Source organism: Polyodon spathula, chromosome 14 (genome assembly GCF_017654505.1).
Source record: "Polyodon spathula isolate WHYD16114869_AA chromosome 14, ASM1765450v1, whole genome shotgun sequence".
In the NCBI taxonomy this organism is placed as follows: domain Eukaryota; kingdom Metazoa; phylum Chordata; class Actinopteri; order Acipenseriformes; family Polyodontidae; genus Polyodon; species Polyodon spathula.
In genome coordinates, this window is record NC_054547.1 from 9,552,285 (window position 1) to 9,578,092 (window position 25,808).

Sequence of the window (25,808 nt, forward strand, 5' to 3'; positions counted from 1 at the left end):
AAATACATATAAAGTTTGCAAACTGAAATAGAATTGCATGTTATGGTGACATCTTTTAAAGTAGCTTGCGTGCATTGCTAGAAACTATTGACCGTAAACTGTATCCCTACAGATGGTTTTTTAATAAGCTTAACGGATGGCAATTACATTGAATCATATGTACAGGTGCTGAAGTAATCAAACTAGTTACAACAAATTAGACCAAATTTCCAGTATCTAAATGCTGTTCATGTCACCATTAAGAGGCCTTCTACAGCTTGGTAATTGAAAATACACCAGCATCGGTGATTTAATTTCAGACTTCATCAAGTCAGGCAGCATTTAAACGTCAAATGTTAACAGAACAACAGTGTCCTGGAGGTGAGTGCGCATGAATAGTTACATTTGTATTTAGGTAAATACCATTACGTTTAAAGAGACTGTTTCAATAGTGAATACTCAACAGAGCTGCCACATCACATCTGCAATGGGGGTTACTTACAAGAGATGCCTATGAGTCAAACACATTGCAGAGGTCTACAAATCCATTGCCTTCCAGTTCAAACTGTCTCTAACCTGCCCTGTGTCAGTGGCAGCTCTGCTATTGAACTTCCCAGGGTGAAGTATAGTAGAGACAGGCCCTGGCATTTTAAGTCTGCAACGGCTGCAACTAGCTGTGATGCTTTTTTTTTATTGCAGTTGTTTTTTAGGGGGGGGGGGGGTGACAATTTCTATAAGATTAATGAAATGGTAACCGTACTAGTCCAGAGATGATAGACAAAGAGAAGAAGATGTGATACCTTTTTATTGGACTAACTAAATATAGTTATTCACAAGCTTTCAACACTTCAAAGGTCTCTTCTACTTTCCTACTTTCACCTTTGAGGTCTTGAGAGCTTGTGAATAATTATTATTTAGTTAGTCCAATAAAATGTATCAGATCACCTTCTCTTTGTCTATAAGATTAATGAAAGGTTCAAATTATAATAACAGCCTAGTGAGTACACATCTCACTGATGATAGTAAGAGGGCCTGCTCTCACTAGTAACCCTATCAGGATGGCAGACTGCCATAATTTAGTAACTGGATGAAGCTGCTTAACAGCTCAATATTGGATTTCAGATCCTGATTACTACCTTGGCATTTGACCATGAGTTTGTGTTTTATGTCTTTTACCAGACCATATAATGTGGATGTATAAGCCCAAAGCAGTTTAAGAGATGCCATGACTATAACTTATCTGTGGCGGATATCTGTTTTTAAAACATGTCTGTTACTTACAGCTCTACTTCCTATTCTGTGCAGTCTGCAAATTACGTTTTGGCCAGACTGTTTAGTGTTTGCACTCTGTTTTATCCAGCTGTTTTTAACTATGCATGATACTTTTGCTGAATTTTCTGATGTGGGGTTTAGGAGCAGTATGGAATCTGCCAATGCCTCTTTCAATAGTGACTCATCCAGTAAGGGCACACTGCGTGGAGTGCAGGATGCGCCCTATAGCCTGGAGATCACAGGTTTGAATCATTGCTGACTGTGACCGAGGGTTCTTTGGGAGCTGCGCACAATTGGCCGAGCGCTTCCCGAGTAAGGAGGGATTAGGTCGGCAGGGCAATCCACGGTTCATCACGCACCAGCGACCCCTGTGGCTGATAGGGGAGCCATTAAGATCTGTGTTGCCTCCAGCACTATAGGTCTGGTTGCTTCGCTGTGGAGCAGCAGTGCAAAAAATGACGGATTGACAGGAACACGTTTCAGAGGACGCGTGTTTCAGCCTCCAAGTCACCAGTGGTGAACTGTGATAAAAATAATAATTGGGCATTCCAAACTGGGGAGAAAACCAGGGTAAAAACCATTGGCAATGACTAAATAAAAAAAAAAAAGAAAAAACAAATTTCCTTGTTTTGCTTAGGACCCATGTAGCAATGAAAGAGATTATTTCAATAGGCTATCCAGAATAGTAAATTAATTAAAACATAAATACTGATAAGATTTCCTTCACTAAATGGACTGGTTCTCACAGTTTAAGTTAAAAGGATACTTTATAGCCCTATTTTTGTCATCTAATTATCATACCATGGTGTGTCCTTAATTAGCATTTATTACTTTCGGTATTTGGCATTGTAGTAGGGCAGTAGAAAAAGTTCTGCACATAATTAAAGGGGGGCAGGGCAAAGCTCTGTGTGTAAAAAGATAAATGTATTCTTTGGTGTTTATTGATGATGGGACAATGTATATTATGATTTATGTATTTATGAACAGGACAGTGAATAGCTGAGTGTTTTATTATTGTTGTGTTATTTAAAAATACAGTCTTTCTTTGTTATTGTTTGGTTTGAATGTGGTCTGGCAGATGCGATGGTAGCAGCTCATATCTGTCAGGCATCTTGTGAGAGTGTGGCTGGTGCCGTTTATTGAATTGTTGTTTAAGTGTTTGTAATTATTTTGTTAAATTCACCAATACATAAGCCTGCACTGCAGCTCTCTCTGTTCCATGTGGGTGTTCGAGAGGAGCGAACAAGAGCAAGGGAGCACAACGAAAGTAAAAAGTAAAAAAGGATCAGTGAAGTGCCCAGCCTGTGGTCTGTTTTGTGTTCGAGATCTGTTTTGTTTAATTATTTATTTTGCTCTGTGAGCAGTGTTTTTGTTGTGTTTAAATATTTTATTTATTTTTGTTTGAATAAAAGTGGCGCCGCAGTACGCGTTGCACCCGAGTTCCTGCCTGTGCATTTCAGTTCCTGTTTCTGTCCTGACATCACTGCCCTCAGCCGTCCTGTCACACGCATGTTTAACAAAGTCACTGGCATGTTTTTACCTGGACTGTCTCTGAACAAGCAAGATTAAATTATACCAGTATGAACATGACCACTAGGGATGTGCAGTAGTGAAAATTGTCCCCAGAAACTGTGTTTGTTAGAGCTTTTATGGAGCATTGTACAGTGGCCCAAGTCAGTGCGAAGACAAGACAAGACCTTACCAGGTCCCAGTGGCATTAGTAAAGAGGTATGGGCGATGCTCGAACTCGGGGTGAATGGGCCTTCCAGGAGCGAGTGGTGCAGTCCAGTTGTGATAGTGGCCAAAAAGGACGGCACTAACCGCTTTTGCGTTGATTTCCATAAGGTAAGCGCTATTGCCAAGTTGGATGCCTATCCCATGCCTCAGTTCGACGAGCTTTCAGATAGACTGGCAGCAACAGAGTTTATCTCCACTCTAGACCTGACAAAGGGATACTGGCAGATCCCCTTTACCCGCAGTTCTAGAGAAAAAAACGCATTTTAGAACCCTGAAGGGCGGTTTCATTTCAAAACCATGCCATTTGGGCTAAATTATGCACCCGCTGCCTTTCATAGACTGATGGACCAGGTCTCACGCTCACATCATGAATATGCAGCAGCATATATTGATGTGGTTATTTACAGCTACACCTGTCGGGAGCATTTGGCTAGGATTACAGCCGTCCTTCAGTCTCTGAGGGCAGCCCGACTGACAGCCAACTTGAGAAAATGTGCGTTTTCCAAAACACAGACACAACATTTGGTATTTTTAATGGGGAATGGAGTGTTGAAACCGTTGTCATCAAAATCCAGGCTTTGGTAGACGCGGCAATCCCCAAAACAAAGACTCAGGTGTGGTCACTATTGGGGTTAGCAGGTTATTACCACCACTTTATGAGTATTCCTCAGTGGTTAACCCCTTAGTCGACCTCACCAAAAAGAGTGCACCAAATTTGATTAAGTGGTCAGCAGAATGTCATGGGCACGTGTGATATTATTAAGCGAAGACTCTACCAGGCCCCCACTCTCATCACACCAGATTCTACCAAGAGATTCATCCTCCACGATGTGTCGGCTGTTGGTTTGGGTGTGGTCTTGTCCCAAAAGGTAGACGGTGTAGAACACCTGATACGGTACATCAGCAAAAAGATGCTCCCATCTACTCCATGGTCAAAAATGCATCTTAAAAGGGTGGCGAATACAGAAATGCATGATGGGAATTAAAACGTATGACGGAAGATGCTGCCCATTTTTATTTCCATCATACGTTTGTCTGTATTCGCCACCCTTCTCTGAAAATTCAACATACATCTTTGTAGATTCGCCTGCGCTTTTTAAGATGACACTGACTTTTGTGCCATCGTTGTATTGATATTGAACTGATGTTATCAATCACGTTGAGCCAGCAATGAATTCTAAAAAAAAAAAAACTGTACACTGCCCAACAATATTAATGTTATTAAATCTAAACTTTCAAAACAAAACACGCTGTAGACAGTGGACTAAGGGGAACAGCTGAAATATCCATGAATTAAATATTATACCTAAAAACTCATAAAACAAGTTTGTCGCTAAAGAGGATTGACTAAATTTGGCAGCCCTGAATACATTTCTGCACAGAATGGTTTTCATTACCAGTGGTTATTAACATAGTTTATGTGTGAGTATTCTAAAAAGGCTCAAATAGTACAACAGTGTTGAAGTTATCCTCCTGAAGAACGCACATAAAGTCAGTTTAAAAAAAAAAAAATCAGAAACAGGTACACTACATGTTTAAAAGCAGGAAATGTTTAATTTCAAGGTCAAAAAATGCTATATTTAAAATCAGGCAATCATGTTGTTAACCATAGGTAGAAATGATAAAGTATACATAATCAGGTATGTTCTAGCTAACTGGTTTGAAGATGGGGCAATTTAATATCCCCTCCAGTTGTGCGAGGGGTTATGCTGACAGCCAGCTGTGACTGATTACATGGTATGTGTTTGTGAAATGGGTTGTTGTCTCATCACAGAAGTCTGAACCAAGTACAAAACAGGATTAAAGTCTGTGTGAAGGTGAGGTCAGGAACATCATCCGTCATTTAAATCTGTCAACAAAAAGAGTCATCATGTAAATGGTCTAAACCAGGCAAAGCGAATGGAGATGGGGAGGTGTGAGGTGGGGGGGCATTTTGTATGATATGTACAAATACCGATTGTTACTTAAAATGGGCCAAGCAACTAAACCAGTGATCCATGATTAAAAATACAATACTGTTTCCAGCCACTGCATTCAACTGCATTGTATTTACTGTATAATGCGCACACTTGTAAAAAAGGAATGATAAAATCACTATCCAATCATAAGAAACACAGACAGGATGTACTCAAGGTATTGCTGTAATGTTGTTGATGGTTAAGGATGACACAGTGATGACTACTGTATATTGTATGGGCACCCATTGGTGTAAATGGCCATAAAAATAACCCAACATACAGTAAAATTGCAATGTTAAAAACGTATTTAAAAAGAAAAAAAAAGTTCTTATGCGTGGCTCTCCAGATTTGTGGCACTTTAAGGCAGAGATGTCTACAAGGACAGATTTTTTCCTTTTTTTTTTCCAAGATGATTTGAATTCTGCTACTGCTATGGAAGGAAACTTGTCAGTCAAAGCACACCAAATTCAACCTGAGATATAAAAATGCAGTGACAATGTTATGACAACAGTGCTGCTAATGTTAAATGGGAATAATAATAAGAAAAAGAAAATCAATGTCTACAATCAGAATCATTTCATCAACAGTGTCGCTTTCTTTTCTTGCTAGGAAGTATTATTCGTGGTGTAGTTGATTTAAGTCTATCTGGGGAAAGATATAATAAAGCAACCTGGTATTACATGCAAGATTGACCTGAATATGTATAAGGTTTTGTGGATGTACCTGTTTCTCATGACTGAAACATTGCTGTCAGGTTGTCATTGCAAGGTTCTCCAACCTGTCTCCTGAAACTGATCACATATCCCCTACAATACGTTTCTATATTAGGACACTTCCATTTCAGCTATCATTTCAGTAGCTTTCCATTCATAAAAAAATATATCTGAAATTGGGATTAATAAAAAAAAAAGTATGTGTACTTTACCCTATCTGAAATGCCAATTTTTTTTAAATCTCCAAAGGCATTTTTTTTTTAATATTGGTAACCTGACTCGCTTCAAGTAGTTTTTAGTTATAAGGGAATTACACATTTATTCTGCTTTGCACTGCTTAAGACAATATCCCATAATGCAGAAGGTTTCTGCACACTACCATTTTACTGTTATGATGGCTCATGTTTCAACGGTAAAATTGATCAAGCCCTTTGGCACAAAAAACAAACTTAGAAAGTCTTGATGAGTTTCAGAACACCATTAGAAATTAGTCAAATTAGCTTATGCCACAATGCAATTCCAGTACTCCAATTTTCAGATGAAATAAGTACTGAGGTGAAAAATCACAAGCACTTCCAACCATTTATCTCCATGAGATAGCTGACAGCTAAACCCCACATTGATCTGAGTTAATGGTATGGTAATGAGTTTGTCAATGTTTAGAAGCATGCAGCTTAAAACACAAACATATGATAAATGTCACTGCCTTTTAATTTTAGCCTTAAGGAATAACAAAGAGTTGATAAATATCAAGCAACGATGCAAGTGCTGATGGTCTACATAAAGATATAGTAAGCGAAGCATTAGGAGCTAATCATCTAGTAAAGGGTGGTGATTATAACTTTTTGGATTTATAAGAAGCAAAAACAGATTTGCCATTTGATATTGTAGCGTCGTCTCTCATAGTACTGCCGAATGGGACTTTTTGTGTCGGGCAGGGAGACCAGGACTATTACTTCTCTTGTAAATAGTGTATTTCTGTGTGTTGCTGCACAGGTGTGTGTGTGTTGTCCTGTCTTCCCCGGAGTTTGTGTGCATCATCCTGCGTGAGTCTGTCAGTGGAAGCACGTTTCCTATCTAGGCAGTGCTGGCGTGCTGCCCAGGGTGTCATGTGCACAGTGCAGCCGTATGAGAGGGGTCTGTGTTGGCTGCACTGTGATTTGTGTTTGGTTCCGCAAGTCAGCTGCTTGCACGGGACCAAGGGTCTGAGCGATTGGTCAGTGTGTGTATATATGTGCCTTTGTGTGTGTGTGAGCCAATAGGTCGGGGTGGGGGGGAATCTCTCTTTATAAGAACATAAGAAAGTTTACAAACGAGAGGAGGCTATTCGGCCCATCTTCCTTGTTTGGTTGTTAGCAGTTTACTGATCCCAGAATCTCATCAAGTAGCTTTTCAAAGGATCCCAGGGTGTCAGCTTCAACAACATTATGAGCTACCTGCATGTGTTGTGTGGTTGGCACTGCCTAGCTGAGCTACTTATCCTGTTGCTAAAAAGAGTGTCCTTTTGCCTGCCATTCCTGTTTAAATAAAAACAGCAGTTTTAACTGCTTTGAGCTGCATCCTGTGTTGCCTTTTCTTATTCCGCTGCGACGCAGATATGCCTCCGCTACAATACTTAAACAAGTCATGGTATTAAAAGCTCTGCTTACATCAGCCAAATTTAAGCCAGCCCATGCACAGTGAACTTCTGAAGACCATTCGGATCAGTTGTTAGAATATTAGAGTTTGCTCTTTAAAAAAAAAAAAAAAAAAACTATACTGTGTATTGTATTTGAGAAAACTGACTAGCTATAACATGACAAGGAGTGAAAATTCAATTATTTTTCAATTTTTTTTTAAAATTTAAGGAACGCATGAGGTTTGTGAAATAGGGCCACTGTATAAAAAAAAAAAAAAACACGTAGTTAGTAAAGTAAAATTTGGGGAAATGTCATATAGCAGATTTAACCAACCTTTAAATCTTCCTTTGGGACGAATAAATAATTAAAAAAGTGATTTTAAATCATTCCTTTCTATTTGCATCCACAGTAACAAACTGGCTTGAACTGGAACGCTGTCAGCCCCAATTAGGATTGCGGGCTAACAGAATTCATCTTGCTCTGACAGAGTAAATGAAAGATCGTCCAAAAGACTGGTGTCAAGCCACTACCTGCCACATAAATACTGTGCATGCAGGCACACTGGAAGAGGTTCCAATTAATAATCATATTATCAAAAATGTAATGCTTAAAAGGAAATCCTTGATCACTTTCTATATAATATTGGACAGTTGACTGCAGATGTTACTGGCAGCAGTCCCAGTTTTAAATTGGAACAAGATGATGTTTTACTGGATGGTTTAATGTTGCAGATGGAAATCTGACATTAGATGCGTGGGAGCCTTGTCTGTGATGTTACCAGAGACTATGAATTTTCACTTTCCAAAATGTGCATGAAAATTGAACTAAATAAAATTAACTGTTTCATCTATGGTAAGTAAGTTAAGCAATACATGACTTTGAGGAATACAAAAGCTTGTATTTGTAGCTTGCTTATACACTACAGCAGTAAGTTTAGCTTTTCTGTTTATTTGTCAGCAAAAACGTAACTTTATGTTTATAAATTATTACCAAATCTACTTGTTATTTACAATAAAACAATCCGCGCTTAGCTATGATTGGCAAGAAACATGTATGAATGTGACACACATCTGGTTGAATTATTAAAAAATAAATAAATAAATGAAAATAAATGCCCAGTTTGATTTAAGAGATAAATGTTAAAGTCTCTTGCACAATGTTGCCAAAAACCATATGTAAAGCATTGAAATGTGCCAGCTGTTACTCCTTGACACTGTGCTGTATATCCCACTGCTACGACAGTGCAAGGAAGCAGACAGGCATGGTGTATAAGAAGCAGACAGGCATCGTGTACAAAGATTTGTTCTATTTCAAAGACCACCAGAGTAGTACAGAAGGAAAACATTATTTTTATTTGATTGCCTTCATTTGCATATCTTCACCTGAGAATGATCCATTCTTCAGTTGTTATTATGCCTTATAGGACTAGATGGATTTGACCTCTCTGCTAGAATAACTGCTCTTTAAAGGGGAAGAGCTCTGAGGCTTTCCATTAATAATAACATTGTTAATCTTGGAGAAAAAATGAAGGAAAACCTTGAACAGAACAAAATCTGTCCACAGTCTGATCTTAGATAATGTACGTATACTTGCACCATGTGGTTTACTTTTCATTTCACATGGATTTTTGTGCTTGTTTTTTGTTTAGGCTAAACGACCTTTTTAAAAAATAAATAATAAATACCCATTGTGATGCAAATAAAATGTCTTTCTTCCAAAAAAGGTTAGAAAAAAGTACCTATTTCACTTTGCAGGGTATCTGACAAACCAATGTCAGCTTGAGAATATACAGAACAAAGAAAGAGAAAGTGAATGATACTTTCCACAACCTCAGGGTTCTTTCACCTTACAACGGTCTGGTTTCCAGTGAAGAATTAATTATGTTGTTAATGAAAGATGTTGACGCAAAACATTTCTTCTAAATTAAAAATACTGCTTGCGAATTGAGCTTTCAGATTGGCAGGTAGCTTACTGTATGATTCAATGTGGAGGTAGAGGCAAGCTTATTGAATCTGGATCAGTCAGTTCTGCCGAACAAGAAATCATGGGTCCATGAGAGCCGTATGGTGAAGAAATTAATTCTGGAAACATGTATGCAGAGATCAAAGACAGCTCTATGTACAGGAATGTCAAAGCAATCAGTGTGCTAAAGGCAAAAAAGAAGTCAAGGTCAGCTTTTCAAATCTGGATGCAGATGGAAGGTCTTCCAAAGATTTACAGTTTAAGAAAGAAAGTACAGCTATGGTCAGAAGTTTTGCATCACCTAGATTTTTATGGATGAAGGCTATATTTGCATCCTGAGCCATTCGGAAAAAAAGCACAATACCACAGTACTGACGTCAAAAAGTGATCATTCCTCTAGAGGAAAATATACTTGAACTTTGACCCATTCGACTCCTCAAGACCATCACTTACAATTCAAACACAAAATGTCTCGTTTTCAATCACTCGACAACACCCACAGAACAGAAATGTACATTAATGATCACCAAAATGAATATATGTTTAAAAAAAAAAAAAAGAATAAGATGTAAAGCTGGTACATTGGTATCTCAGAGAAACTGGAGAGGAATGGGAAATTAAAACAAGGTAAAGACAATCATCCAAATAGAGCTGAAGCACTAATGGATAACGACATAGAACGCCTGTACAGCACTGAAACACTACGTTTAAAAAAACCCAACTGTACTGCTGAACCTCTTCTTCTTTAATATTCACAAAGGTGTATTATAAAACAATACATGGTTCTCTTCATTGAGTTACAGGAAAACAATTCCACCTCGGGTTTCTGTGACAGTTTATAAATTACTTGACCTTCAGTCTCCTAATTTATGATGTTACAGAAAGCATATATGGAATTGTTTTCCTGTAACTCACAAAGCCCATCTATGTATATATATATAGATATATATATATATATATATATATATATATATATATATATATATATATATATATATATATATATATTATATATATATATAACATAATTTAGATATTTTATTTAACATCCTGTGATCAAAGAAACTATTAAATGATTTTGCAAAAGTCTGCTGGAAGCCATAATAGTAGTACAGTATTTCAGTTTTCGAATTCCAATTTTTCAATTGTTGTCAATTTTTGTAAATGCAATTTAATATGTCAATGTAACATTATTCAGCAGGTTTTATTCGACTTGATGAAGCAAAATGAGTTCATTTTATAGGGTGGTGGAAAACTTTTTAACATAGCCGCAGACTGACTGGATGTAAACTCGTAAACAACATGAACTTTATGTGACTGTAAACTAATCAATGCTTTTATTAAACTGCGTGATACATAACAATGGTATTTTCATTTAGGCAAACATTTCATTTAATAATGGTATTTTCATTTAGACAAACTTAAATAACCTATCCCTCAGCAGATTTAGATATATACAGCACAACACACTTAAATGAATACCAAAGTCAATAAACAAATTCAATATTGCCTTAGAGCAGGTGCGCAAAGTGGGATGCACGGAGAGTCAGTAAAGGATAGAACACTTTAAAAAAATACATAAATGACAGGTAATTAGTATAAGTTATTACCTTTCAAAGAAGTCATTGACAATTGCTCTAGGACTTTTAGAACTGGAGAAATGATGTTTGAAGTGGCAAGTGTTCAGTGAAACTGTAGTGAACAGAGCCGAAATGGTGGCTTCCATTTATGTATATTTTAACAGTGTTTTTCCCAGATTTAATGTAAATCGTGTATTTTTCCCTAACCAACAACAACAACAACAAAAAAATCTGATTGCGCTCAAAACATAAATGTTAAACACATTCTTAAAAGTTTTGAAATGTGTACATTGTTTTGACATTGTCGTATGCAGAGAAGGTGGGGAACAGGAGGAATTGGCTCTCATAGTCTAACAGCAGCTCTGCAGCATACAATGCCAAATCAAGCGCTTCAATGGGCTCATTTAGGTTCAGATTTAGCTGCCAAAATAAATATTTATTTTTGTGGAAACCCAAATGAATTTTTTTCAGATTTAATTGCTGAACGATAACATTTTTCAAATTTATCTGTTAGGTAAAAGTTGAAAATTTGAAAATTGAAAATTAGATTTAAATTACATGGATTTATTTGTTAGAAATGTTAGCTAAATGTTGACTCGCCTAATTAAAAAAAAAAAAAAATCACTGATTTATTTGTTGGAAACCTAGATTTAATGTGTCAGCTAATTTAACTGCCAAGTTTAAAAAAAAAAAAAAAAAGATGTATAGACTGGTTTAAAATGTTACATTTGCGATATGCGGTTTCAACATAAGAATGTGTTATTTTTTTTTTAATTATTATTTTACCACCCTATTTTCTCCCATTTTGGAAGGCTCAATCAATATTATTATTATTATTATTATTATTATTATTATTATTATTTCTCCTTCACTGCTGCGATTCACCACACAGCTCAGGAACCGAAGGCTCAGTGGGAGTCCTTCGATCCCACAGGCCAATCGGCGTCTTTTTACACTGAGCAATTCGAGAGCAGACGTCTGCAGGCTTCTGGCCTCTGGAGGACAAAGACCATCCCAACAAATCTCCGTTCCAAAGCTCACTAAAGGGGGCGGCATATAAAAAGTGTGAGCACCACTGGATATTACACAACACTGCCTGATACATATAGTTATTTAAAACATAAAGACTGCAGACTGCATTGTCCTACTAATGTTATAAATGCAATTGATAGCATCTGCACATTTTCAAGTAATTTGCAAGTAATTTGCATATTAGTTAGATTTTCCATAAAGAAAACAGAGTACTGTGTCACCAAACTATGCATAAGTAGAACAAGCCCTTTCTGAGCAGTTCTTCTGTATAACACATTCCTGTGTAAAACAAAAACTAGACATAAGGAACATGCAAGCAGAAAATTGAAGACAGAATGTACCACACATCCGTTTCTATATTTGGCAACACATTTTGTATTTTAATTTTGCTGATTATCCACTAGTCTCAGGGAAAATTGGTTGTACTTCTCAAATAGAGGCACATCCTTTCATATCAAGATGACCTTTGGCATTCTCAAACTTAGAAAGGATTCCTGGCAAGTGACTGCCAATAGCTTGTCGGTATATAAGATGTTCTCACAAGATCCTATCTTAAAGTGGGTCAAAAATACCTTTAAGAAAGTAAGAGACTGGGAAGTAACAAAGAGTAAAAAAAAGAGAAAGTAATAGTAATTCTCCTGGAGTACTCAGTAAATCTGTTTTCAGTGTTTCAGTCACGTTTCTCTGCTGCATCCAACACAATTGATGAAATTATTTATAGAAAAATCCTAGACAATTATATAAGGTTCAGACAAACAGGCAGAACTGAATGTATTTTCTCAGCTGGAACCTACCAATATTTTAATAAGTCCAGTTTGAAATCTTGGGCTGACTGCTGTGGCAGCATTAAGGAAATAACCTTCCAGTGCTTGAGACCCATCTTGACTTCATGTTGTCATGTCAGTATCTTCCAGAGTAAAGTCAATCTACCCTGTACAGTATGCAGTAATGCAGCTGAGCAAACAAAATGGACCAACAAATGAACAGGCATTCAAATCTTCTTGTTGCTACATATCAAAGTGGCAGAATACAGATTAATGCATCTTTAATGTAAACTTATGGTAGATGGATGTTGACATTCAAGAAACCACCGCCCTAATAAAAGTTATACTACATTTACATTTTTATTTGATTTACTATATGTTATATTCAGTACCTATGCTTTAACATGCTAACATGAAAGCAAAAACACACAACAAGGTGTTGAATTATAACCCAATATATGCATGTCCTGGAGTGTTGCTCACTCTACAACCCGGTTTCTCAGAGATGTTGTAATCAGTGGCCAAGAGTTGTGCCGCACAGTGAAGAACTTATCTGAAGCAGCAAAGAGGAGCAGCAACTGGCTATGGTTGAGATGGAAAGATTCTGGCTGGGGATCTCAAACACAATAGAAAGAAAGAAGCACTGATGAACGGGTAAGTAAGCTGGGTTGAGTTGAGTGGGGGATGGAGGAGGGTGATGCTGGGATTCCAAAATCACCATCGAGCCCTCAAGGTGTCGTGGGCTAGTCAACATAAAAAAACAAGGATGGAAGGTGCCCACTTGAAGACCCCAGAGATGTACCCTACTTAGCTCAATCCAGACGGTTGTCATGTTGATGGGCTGGGAAGACTGCACCGTGGTTGATCCCCGGAGCCAGCATCACAGCCGTTGTGTGTGCTGATGCGCAGGGCAGGCAAAATAAGCTGATCCCTGCAGCCAGCATTACACTTCAGCCATCAACACCAGGCAGAAGGATATCCACATCATCAGATGGAAGGAAATGCAAATGGATGGAGACGCAGATGGATCACATTAATTTACTGTAAAGCTATGTCTTAATTGGTGCTTATCTTGGCGAGAGCAGAGTTCCAATCAGCATGAAGTTTTAACATCTACTCACATGTAATGGAAATCATTCATAAAGCCTAGGAATATAGATTCATATTTAAACACCTTGTAGTGTGTTACTGATATATCTGGACAGATTAGAACACCTGCTAGCCAATGAGATTACTGTCTGTATGGCCATTATAAAAATGCTTTATTACACTTTTCTATGCTTTTACTATGGTAACTTTTTATACAGTGGTGCAGTCAATCTGGAACGTGGTGGAATGCTGTTCCGGTACTTTTTTCTATAAACAGAACCTTTATTTAAAAGAATTAACTTAAGAACATTTACAAATTTATTATGAGAATGCTTATATAGCACCCGGCCGCTCTAATTTCGATGCCTGGGCATCAATGAAGTGCTCTATTTTCACAAAGCACTAGGAACAAAAAATCTTGCTTTTAAGATTTGTTTGTTTGTTTTTCTAGTTATGTTAGACTAATAAAGAGATTTTTTTGAAGAAAATAAACAAGCAGGAGTTATACAATTGATCCTTTTGAAGCAAAATAACAAGAGTGCGACCATGAATGTCTTTACAGAAACTCTTTTGGTAAGCCAACTAAACTGAAAGTTTGGCTGAAAGAATTTATATATATATTACAAAACCTTAAATAAGTTCTACACGTTTATTTAAAATAAAAAAAATAAAAACACTGGTAAGTAATTAAGTAATGTAAACTATTTATTTACTTGTTTTTTCCTCACAACTTACAATACCTGAACTGCTGTTTTTTTACATTTAAAAAAAAAAAAAAAAAAAATGTATTTGTACTGATACAATAAAAAACATACAAACACAAAAAGAAAACTCAGCGTTTGTGTGATTTGTAACTTTATTGGATGCAGAGGTCCAGAAAAAAGATGGGCACAGGGAAGGATGCGATATGCTAATACTACAGGGCATCGCTGCCATCATCGAAAGGAATATGAAAAAAAAAAAAAAAAAACATTCAGAAAAATTAACCAAACCACCAGAGACAACATTAACCTTTGGCTGGAAAAACACCAATATGGCAGAATTGGGGGAGTAGCCTAAAAGTCACATGTGGAACGCTTGCATTACTTATTAAATGTTACCTCAAGTGCAATGCACAAATAAAATATGAGTCTGTATAATTTGTTTTAAAGAAATCTGTATTTTATTGGTGTTCTGGTACTTTAAGATTTAAGACTACATCAGTGGTTTTATAAGGGTGACACCAACACTAATAGCCTATGTCTTTTTTGTGAACATGTAGTAATTTTAGTTTTATTTTATTTTCATGTACAAACACTTCTTTATTGTTACCGGTCGGCTTTAATGACGCAGAACGGAGTCTCTGTGACTTGCTTGCGTTTAAATTACCAGCAGTTCGTTCAATTGTTCTTTTTCAATTGTTCGATTGAAATATACCCATTAGGTGAAAAATACCCAAGTTAGTATTCTTAATAATTATCAAGCCTTTTGGTTGAGTACATTTCAAAACCATGCATGTCGGTCAGTAAATAGATATTTTTTTATAGAACTTTGCGCATTGCGTGACTTTTAATAAAAAAACAACAACAACAACAACAAAAAAAAACCTGCCATTTTCTTTACTGACACTAGATGGTGCAATAGTACAAAATGCGGCTGAGATGAAAACACATCTAGAAATACTTATTTAAAAAAAAAAAAAAAAAAAAAAGTGGAATTAGCACCAATAGATTTTCCGTCCTGGATTCCCAAGCCCCATTTACAACACCAATAGAAATAAAAGAACACTCGGGTAGGAATCCTAATAGGACAATTAATCACCTCATAGCAGATCGATAAGTAAAACAGATGTCTTTAAAGTAAATGTAAATGAATTAAAAAAAAAAAAAAAGTATAAGCTGCTGATTGTGTTGTAAAGATCTATGATTTTCTATGAACATAGATTATTGTTATTAAAGCAAACAATGCTCTGATAATTCATAGGTGCTCTTAGCTGGAATCATAACGTAACAGGCACTCCCATTACCAATTCTAACACGACGATGTAGCAACGTTAAATGCTCCAACCACCATCCTGTTACACATACAGTCTTAATTCCACAGAATTGTCATCTTGATGTTAGTCCAAATCATATGCAAGTTTTTTTTAGCAATCTGAATGGAACACCATAAAGCTGACAAACACTTGGTGTACACTGATGAAGGCATTTGTGACAACACAAAAATGAGTTTAATCTAGTTTTTCTGCAACATTTTCAAAAGCTATATTGTGCTGTATATCCCACCCCCCCACACCCAACACACAATCATATAATCATAAGCTCCACAGCATATTTGAATGCAAAGGTCTTCCAGCATTGGCCATTTTAAAATGTGGTCTTTTTGAGATTGGACTGAATGATATAGGACTTGTGTTGGCTTATGGAAGTACACTGTAATATCTTACAAGTGTACCATAATATATTCTGCCATACAAGTGAATTACTGATACACCGGGAGCCTGAATTTTTTCACTGTTTATTTTTTGCTACAAAATTGAATTGGATTCCCATAGGCAGTATGAAAAATTGGGGAAATATCTTTTTTTACAAATCACCTTTTTGCCAGTGATTGATAATAGAAACTTATGATATCCAACAGGACATAACAAAACTGTCTTGGGTCATCTTCAGTTTAGATGTCACCAATCTCTGTTCGATAGATTAATCTCAATTTATTTAAAAACACAGTGAGGCAGAAACTCTCTTGCGTAAAGTTTCTGCCGTCTTTTTGAAAAAGAGAAAACAATATTTCTTTTTTTAACACACTGAGAAAATAGTAGCAGTGTAAACGCAGCATTGTAGCAAAAGCGTAGCAATTATGTCTAAAAAATACTTTTCTACTTGTAGTCAGTAAACCTTGAGTCTGGAATCAGGCAGTGCATTGTGTTAATGCATTACCATTTCATCTCTACAGGCCCTCCCTCTTTAATCTGGCTCAAGTGAAAGTCATTCTACTCAATTAACAGTCTCTCTTTACCTAGGAAATGCCTCAAAGACCTGCAGTGGTCCGGATTAAGACCCAATGGTCAAGCGTTATTGTTGAGCTTTAAGCTATTAAAGTGGTATTTAAATACTAGCCTAAATCCCACTCTATGTTTTTTTGTAAAACTTCTCAACAGCTAATAGATATAGGGTTAGGTGCCTCACTGTACATAACGCACAGTGTTTATGTGCTCGCAATTAAGGAATACTTGCCTGGCTTTTTTCTGCTTTAATTACATATTATTGATCAGATCTTTAAAGAATCATGATTCTATATAGATTCTTACAGAGTAATTAGGAAAGACACATACATTTTGTTGTCTCGAAATCTCTTAGCCTACTGATGCAGGAAGGCAATTGGCAAATGCTTATTAATCAATCAGATGTATAAATAATTATCATATTGTATAAATAAATCCTTCAATTGTATTTTAATGCTCCAGATCATTTTGGAGCTCTCTTTTATGTGGAGCCACTGCAATCTATAATCAGCATAAATCTTATTTATTTATTTTTTTGGTTTGTAGGGAAAACAGAAGCAAGATGCAGGAAAATAAATTTGTGTTATACAGTAGGTTTAGTCTTGAATTTCAAGTAATTTCAAGTAACCTAGTTTAGTGCCTGTAATATGATTGTAAGATGTCATGGCTTTTACACAATACTGTAAAGGCTACATAAATCTATCAAATTATGCAGGATTTTTCCAGCTGGAAATTGCTCCTGCAGCCTTTTAGAATTGTATTTCAGGTTAAGAAGCTTCGATTTCCCATGTAGAAAGGACTGTGTGGAGAAAAGTCATTCAGAGAAAACAGTAAACACTTTAACATAAAATACAAAATATCACAAGCCGTTTATTACCTTGGGATAAAGAGGGAATAACATTTTCCTATTTGGATAATTAACTGAATGTAGAATTTTGTAAATCCTCACGGCTATATGCCTATGCTACCTCTGCTAGCCCAATGTGTGCATGTTCTAAATAAATAGAAAGGGAGATTGGTGTTTGTAATTTAAGGTACAAATGTAAAGTAGTGGTGGGCAACTGTTGCCCTTCATATTGAGGTCTTTGATACCGCCATGTACTAACAGTAATTGTTAAATTGAACCAATTAACCCTTAATTCAGGTCCTAAGCAGTACATTATTTTGTTATACCTGTTAAACCTGGAGTAGAATGGCAGTCTTTTACAGGGGATTGTAACTGCCTACAGTTAAGCTAAAATCGAGTTTCTTCAGCCAAGCTTACAGACACTATTCATTACATTTCCTTGTAAAAATATTCTCTCTCTCTCTCTCTGTCTCGCTATATATATATATATATATATATATATATATATATATATATATATATATATATATATATATATATATATATATGTAAAACTGTGTTTAAAAATACACACTTTTTTTGTGTTGATCTGTGGCAAAAACTCCTAATTAAATCCATTTTGATTCCATGTTGTAACACAATAAAATGTGGAAAAGTCCAAGGGGGGTGAATACTTTTGACAGCCACTGTGTGTATATATATATATATATATATATATATATATATATATATAGGCATACACACACACTCACATTCTAGTGTTTTTTTTTTTTTTCTGTAAAGAAGAACTATGACTGATATTACAGTAAAGCAGCAGAAGTGAATGTGGAGCCAGACTTCACTAATGATAATAACTCTGTAGCTTGTAGATATGGTTCAGTACTGTACTACTGTGGGGTGACTTCAGTGCAAATTTGATATAAGAAATAGTAAAACCATAATGAAAAAGTTTCAAGGCTATGAGGATGGAAGGGTGTGGTGTCTTCTGTAACCTAACTTCGAACCATTCTACAGTTTGTGCAGTCTGTTTTGCAGCCCATGCTGACATGATAAGTGTACTGTCATTGAGATGTGAAAGACACGTTCTGGTAAGCCTAGTTTGCAGTCTATTATACACGATAAAGTAAACTGTAAATGCATGCATGCTTCATGCTGGTAGTTCACATGATTTAAAGTAGATACCATGATGTGCACAGAAGGAAGCCATTCATAAGTCATTGAACAGACGAATGGTGCATTAAATGTTGCAGACACATTATTTAGAATATATTACTGCATTCGGCCAGTGGCCTCTTCCTTACGAAACACTCAGTACAGCATCTTCATGCCGGCAGGAACTGGCTGCCAGTGAGGCAGAAAAGTAGTTCAGCAGCCAAAGGATCAGGCTAATACCAAAGCATCACCACTTTGCAGAAACAAGACGGCTTAATCAATCAACAAGGTGAACAGTTGGGGCAGTATCTGTAATAAACCTACGATTACCTCACTTATAGTATAGTGGGAAGATGTACACTCAGAAAAAGGTTTTTAACTTGAAGGTGACTTTCCAGTGCATTTGTTACTTGTACTATTATTATTATTATTATTATTATTATTATTATTATTATTATTATTATTATTATTATTATGATTATTATTATTTAAAATCATATATTAGAAAGGACTGTTTTCATGTGTGATATTGCTGTTGTAAAATATTCAAAATGAGCTGATTCAATATTGCCGCAGTGTTTGAGAGAATAATATCATGCTTTGATTGTCTTCAACTTTGTTGAATTCTAATTGAAGGGTTTTCTTCATTTGAGCTGGAGATACAGTAGGACAATACAAGCGGTGCACTGATACACCGTCACCGACAAAGGTGGAAATAACATTATCGGCTATCTGCTATTTATAGCCGTTAACGTTTACCGATATTTATTATGTGGTGACGTATAAACCCGTGAGACAAGAATATATTCACTGTAGTGTGTACGGTGTGCTCTCCGTCAATTGTAAGTATGTCTCAATTAAGGAGTACAGTTTGAAATTTTTTTAAAGTGCCCGTAACAAACTCCAAAACAGCTGATTGCAAGCTATGTGGTGAAAATATCTCACGTGGTGGCAACAGCAGTAAAGACTTCATCACAACAAGCTTACTCCATCACCTCAAAACGCGCCATGCCCCTGAATACAAGGACTACTTAAAGGCTACGGAAAATAAATAGGGGGTGGAAAGAGCTGCGTCAAAGCAACTATCGCGACATGAAGCACTTAAACAATCACAGAAATCTAAAAGTGTTGATGCCAGGGCTAAAGAAATGACAAACCGTTTAATGGAATGTATAGCTTTGGATGATCAGAAATTTTCCATTGTACAAGATACTGGATCTCTCCATTTCACTGAATGCCTGGAGCCTTGCTAAACACTGCCCAGTATACATTTTATGTCTGAGGTTGCACTTCCAGAGCTCTACAGTGTTGTTTTAAAACAAATACAGACACTGGCTGGCGTGTATCAGCACTGAGCTTTACAATGGATATTTGGAGCTCTGATGTGTCTCCAATGTCAATGCTGAGTTTAACTGCACAATGGATAGACGTGAACTTCAGTTTACGTGAGGCAGTACTGCAGGCACAGGAGTTCAGCACTTCCCATACAGCTGAGGCTACTTCAATAGCATTTGATAATATGTTTGCAGACTGGAAAATTCTGAAGGAAAAAGTTCATGCCGTTATCAGGGATAACGGCACAGTCCAGTTTTCCAAATTTACCTTGTGTAGCACATACACTCCAGCTTATTGTGAACGAAGAACTGTTATCACAGCGCAGCGTGTCCGACTTACTGGCAGTGTCCCGAAAAACTGATGGGCACTTCAAACACTCTCTGTTGGCGTATTCTCGCCTTCAAAGGGTGCAGACGTTGCTCGGAATGCCTTCGAAGAGGTTACAGCAGGCCATACAGACAAGATGGAACAGCACTTGCTACATGCTGCAAAGCCTTTTGGAGCAGAAGAGTGAGCTTGGAGCATATGCCACTAACCATGAAATCCCCGCAACTCTCACTATAAATCAGTGGGGAATGATGGAAAAAATACGGATAGTTTTAACACCATTTGAAGAACTAACTCCTGAGTTCATCCTTGGCCTTGCTTCTGATGTCACCCTTTCCATTGTAGCTTTAACAAGCTACACGAGCGAGCCCACACTTCAAAGAAGTAGAGATAAGCTAAAATACTGGGAAACCAATAAGGGTTTTTCTCCCATTCTAGCTAAATCTGCATGGACATTTCAGTCTGCCCCCTGCAGTAGCGCTGACAGTGAACGGTTGTTCAGTGCAGCTTTGCATATTGTGGACGAGAGGAGAAACAGGCGAATGTGCGAAAAAGCAGAAATGCTACTATTTGTTAAGAAAAACCTTCCACTCCATTTACTCTAAATATATGAGTAAGCTATTGTATGATGGAGGCAAGAATGTAAATCTCATATATAAGATTTATATTCTGATCTATCTATCAATCAATTATTGTTGTTATTGTTGTTGTTTTTGTGATAAAAATCATGGGGTTTCCATGCTAGTCAATTTACACGTGAAATGGCGAGGCGCGTGCACGTTTGGGAGAATTACTTGTGTAAATCAGGTTTGTGGCCGAAAAAAACGGCCAAAGAGATGGATAGGGTAAATCTCATTTACTCGTGTAAATGACGAAACACACGGGACAATTCACTCTCAGTTTCGCATGGAAACCCGCATTTCATGTGTAAATGTTAATGAGCGTGTTTATTCTTCACTATAAATATTGCAAGGGAGCAGGTCAGTTGTTACTGTTGATTCCAAGACGGCAGAAAGTAGTGGCTGTTAGCAGTGGTGTAGTTCACCTTAGTGATTATGCTGGTGGCTTTTTTATTACTGTTTTTTGCTGTGTCTGGCCTGTTTCTCTTGTGGGTTTACAGTTCTGTGTAAAACCACTTACCATGAACTGCATTATGCCCTTGTTATAGTATTAATGCAGCTGTTTGAGAATACCCTTGCTGCTTAAATGTCTAACTGAATTAATTTTCGTCCTTTTGTTTTGATCCCAGCAATGTCCAAAGACAACGCATGTCTGCCATCCACGTTAGTAAATATAGTTGGTGATCTGGATGTCACGAGCCAGCTCGATCGCCCAAAACAGTGCAACATCATCCAACAAGTTGTTGATGATCTCTCAGAACTGACCAAATAAAATTGCAAATGAACATACTGACTGTGCTTTATTTGTTTGCATCATTAACATTTAACACAGCAGTAAATCCAACACAACTTTACTAACCAACCAGACACAAGGTATTTTGCTTTATTACAGCAGGTTAGATTCACTCGTGTACCAGTTCTGTCCGCATGGAAACCACACTTTCACACAATTTCACTAGTAATCTTCAAAAAACAGCACAAGTACTTTACGTATAGCTAGTTTACATATCAACCCCCACCTTTCCCATTCATTTGCATGACGTTGGGTGAAAAGCCCGGTTTACTCAAGTAAAATAAACTGACAAAACGGAAACCTATTTTACACAAGACATTTTTCTCTTGTAAATGTCTAAAAAAGTTAAAAAAAGAAACTCACTTGGAAACCGAATGAATGTTTCTACTAGTATACACTGTTTTTATTTTGTAATTGTGACACCTTAATCTAGATTTAACGCCCGTTCATTTAGAAGGAAAAAGTGTTTTGATTTGGTTTTGTGTTTGTTTGAAAAGTAAAAGTTTAAAAGATCATATTTGTGTGGATTTTTGCTTCCAAATGTGTCTAGAAGCAGAAAGGCAAAAATGAAAGTGTGCACGTTTTATAAATGCAAACAAAAAACTTAGGTTCAGTATTCTGAAATGACTTGCACTATTACTTAATATTATAATTGGTATTGGATCGGTATCGGATGATATGGTTGGGTCATCATCAGTTATCGGTATCGACCCAGAAAATCCTTATCGTACACCCCTAGACAACCCATAATGGCATCATCGGCATGAAGGCAGTGCGTACAGTACACTTGCAAATTGTTAATAAGTAAAGAGGATAATTGTATTCTTTAAGAAGTTATCAACTCAGCTTATGAGACAGAAGGGAAAGCTTCAGAGAAGGGAAAGCTTCACAGTTTACATGCATTTTTGTTTTTTAATATTCTTCTGGTTCTATTTGTATTGCACTCTACTGTCACTCTCTAAACAAATATTGAAATTGAAAAACGCAATGCTCTGTTCACTGAAATTGCATGTGTTGTATTTGATTAGTGTCGGATTTGAACCAATTAATTATCCTTGGGGTCACTGCATTAATTTAGAAAGTATGTCAGATAGCAACAGAATTGTGTGCAAAACAGCTGACCTTTTGTCTCGTAGGCTCACAAGGGGAGGTAAAATTGAACGTGCTTCTAGGGTGATGACATGCAAACACACATTTTTGCAACCTTAGTCTGAAAAGCTATTACAAAACACATCAAGGAAGCTCATATTACATACCGTATCTGAAATTATAAGAGAATTCTGCTGGAGGATCAAAGCCAGAACTGGAGAGGTTGTTAACCATGTCAAGCAGCCATTAAACTATGTTCTCTCTGAATTGCATTAAGTGCCTAAGAAAGCTGATAAAACAATTAGTGTGAAACTGCTGTATATGGGGAAAAAAAGGTGCTCTATCTCCCAGCGCTACTAAAGAATGTACAATTATGAATTATTACAGCAGGTTGTTCAATTAGATAACTCTTCTCTGCAACTCCTGTATATATTTTTTTTCTTGTAAAGTACCGCTACTGTTGCAATGGGATTTACAGTTTGCCAATAAGCCTGTCATATATCAGTAGCTAAATAAAAAATAAGTGTCAGAATCAAATACATTTAATGTTACCTTAAACCCTTCAAGTGTTATGGGACACTGTGTAAAGTTTACAAGAAACACGTTACACTACCTTTGCTGTGTTCCATACTGTCCATATTGCTATATTTTTAATTTTTTTTTAACATTTTTAATCACACATCATGGGTCATAAAATGAACCCGTACATTTCTCAATATTTATTCAGGAGCATTCGGCAACAACAACAACATCAACAACAAAAAAATCTTCTAAAAATCTTAGTGGGTCCAGATCACACTTCCCCCTGCAACAATGCTGGTTTTCTGTTCCCACAGCAGGGGGGTTCTGTAATACTTTACTACTATATTGGAGATTGTGCTGCTTGCAAGTGATAGCTACTAAATTAAAATAAGATTGAAAAATGAAAAATATGTCCTTGATACAGTATAAACAAAATCATGAAAGAAAATGACTATGAAATCAGGCCATTAAAATGCAGAATTAGTAGTGTATTACAGTATCAAGAGCAACTTACCGTATTCGGAGGGCATCTAGTGCGCATACATACCAAAAGGCAGCAATATTTAGCTCTCATGTCTGAATTATATCCATACACTGTTTCCTGAAAACTCCTTTATGAGAGATACTATAAAGATCAGTTGAATTATTCAGAAAAATAGTAAGAAGACTGAAGTACAGTTCAAAATACCATAAATGTCTTACCTTCCTTGTATCTTTATGTCAGAGATAGCATAGAAGTATCTTGACAAGTTGTCCTCGTCCACAGTTGTTGCTCCTGTCGCTGGCCTCAGCAGTTTTATCCTGAGGTCTGTGATTGTGAAGAAGTCTCTCAAGTTCTTGGTTGTGTCAAGCTGTCCATAGAGGGAGGCCATATTGTGAAGCCGAGGTCCAGCGAAAAGCGCAAATCTATCTTTTATCTCAAAGCGAACTGTTTTATCATATTTCCAGACGTATCCTCTGGAGTATTCTTCCGTACAAATGATATCCAGCAGGGTGTGCTGAGTGAGATCGTGGACTGTTTTGGGCTCCATTGTAAAAGCGTCTAAGCAGTCTGTAGCGTAAAACTGGTATGGCTGCCAGGATCGGCCGAAGTCCAGGGACTTCTCAAGAACCATCTGCTCTGGACGTCCGGACTCGAATGTTATCAGTATATCATCTGTAAGTTCAATGGTCTTGTTCCAAGACAGAGTGATGTTGACCAACAGGGGCTTTGGGTATTTCTTCCAGGAGGATGACTGCCAAAAAGTTGTTGGGTTCCTGCCTTCAAAATCGAACATCAGCTCTGGCGGGTGTGCTAGCTCTGGTGTGTTAGCGTCACACTCGTTATTGCACATGTAGGGATTCTCCTAAAAACAAAACAAAGGGGGGAACAAACAACATGTTTAATATAGATTGTTTTCTTATTGTTATTTATAATTTAATACAGATATCCCCCCACAGGTACTGCAGTAAGAGTAAGTAGCCATTTCCTTAAAAATCCTAAATGCTTACTGATTGGAAAGTTGGGGTTACACTGTAATTACTCAGCCATTTGTACAATTATTATTATTATTATTATTATTATTATTATTATTATTAATATTATAATAATAATAATATTTATTTATTTATTTTTTTATATATTTCTTAACAGACTTACAATTGTTACAAAATATCACATTAATTACACTCAGAAGTTCAAATTTATGTTCAAATTATGTGAAAGTCACTAATCCATTTCTTCATGAGACAGGCTCATTAGGAAGTTAAAATAAATACATGTTTGTTCTAACAAAGACTAGCCAGTATAGTATGCAACAACCCGTCACACACGTTGCTGTTGCTATCCGAGTTACTGGATTAAAATGCAAAACAACTGTATACTTGTAAGCTAATAATTCTTCATTGAACTGCTATTGGGAATTGGCTTGTTTTTCAAATATATATATATATATATATATATATTATATATATATATAGATATATATAATATATATATATATATAGTAGTATGGGGAGGAGCCAGAGAAGCACATCTGGCATCAGTTGAGTTAATGAGGGCCCTGCATAAAAGGGTTGGAAACCCTGCAGTCAGGGCTGTGTGCCAGGCTGAGAAAGCTGCATGTGTTGGGTAGACCCACGCGGTCATACAAGGAGGTACTGTGTGTTCTTAAGTTTTCATGAAGTGTGTGTATACCTGTATGTTTTGGTGGCTGGTAAACAGCATATCCATCTAGCATGTTAGTTAGGGACTTCTAAAGAAAAAGTTTAATTAGCGCTCCATAAAGGAATTAGGTTTTTGTTTTGGTGTTTTAATTTTGATTTGTTGTAAATACAACCTTGCCACAGCATTGAATAATAAAAAAAAAGGTTACATTTTTTTTTTTTTTTTTTTTTTTTTTTTTTTAAGCAGTTTCGTGTGGAAATTGGCTTAACTGACCAAACCCTTTAGTTTA

At 36.6% G+C, this 25,808-nt stretch overlaps 1 protein-coding gene across 5 annotated transcripts in view; it reads right to left on the reverse strand.

Moving 5' to 3' along the window:
* The window catches only part of LOC121326504 (netrin-G1-like), a 106,189-nt gene that overhangs the window by 34,594 nt on the left and 45,787 nt on the right, over window positions 1-25,808 (reverse strand). For all 5 annotated transcript variants that reach the window (XM_041269813.1, XM_041269809.1, XM_041269812.1 and 2 more), the window contains exon 3: window positions 24,076-24,719. In XM_041269813.1, the coding sequence (XP_041125747.1) occupies window positions 24,076-24,719 (644 nt within the window). The remainder of the gene's footprint in view (window positions 1-24,075; window positions 24,720-25,808) is intronic.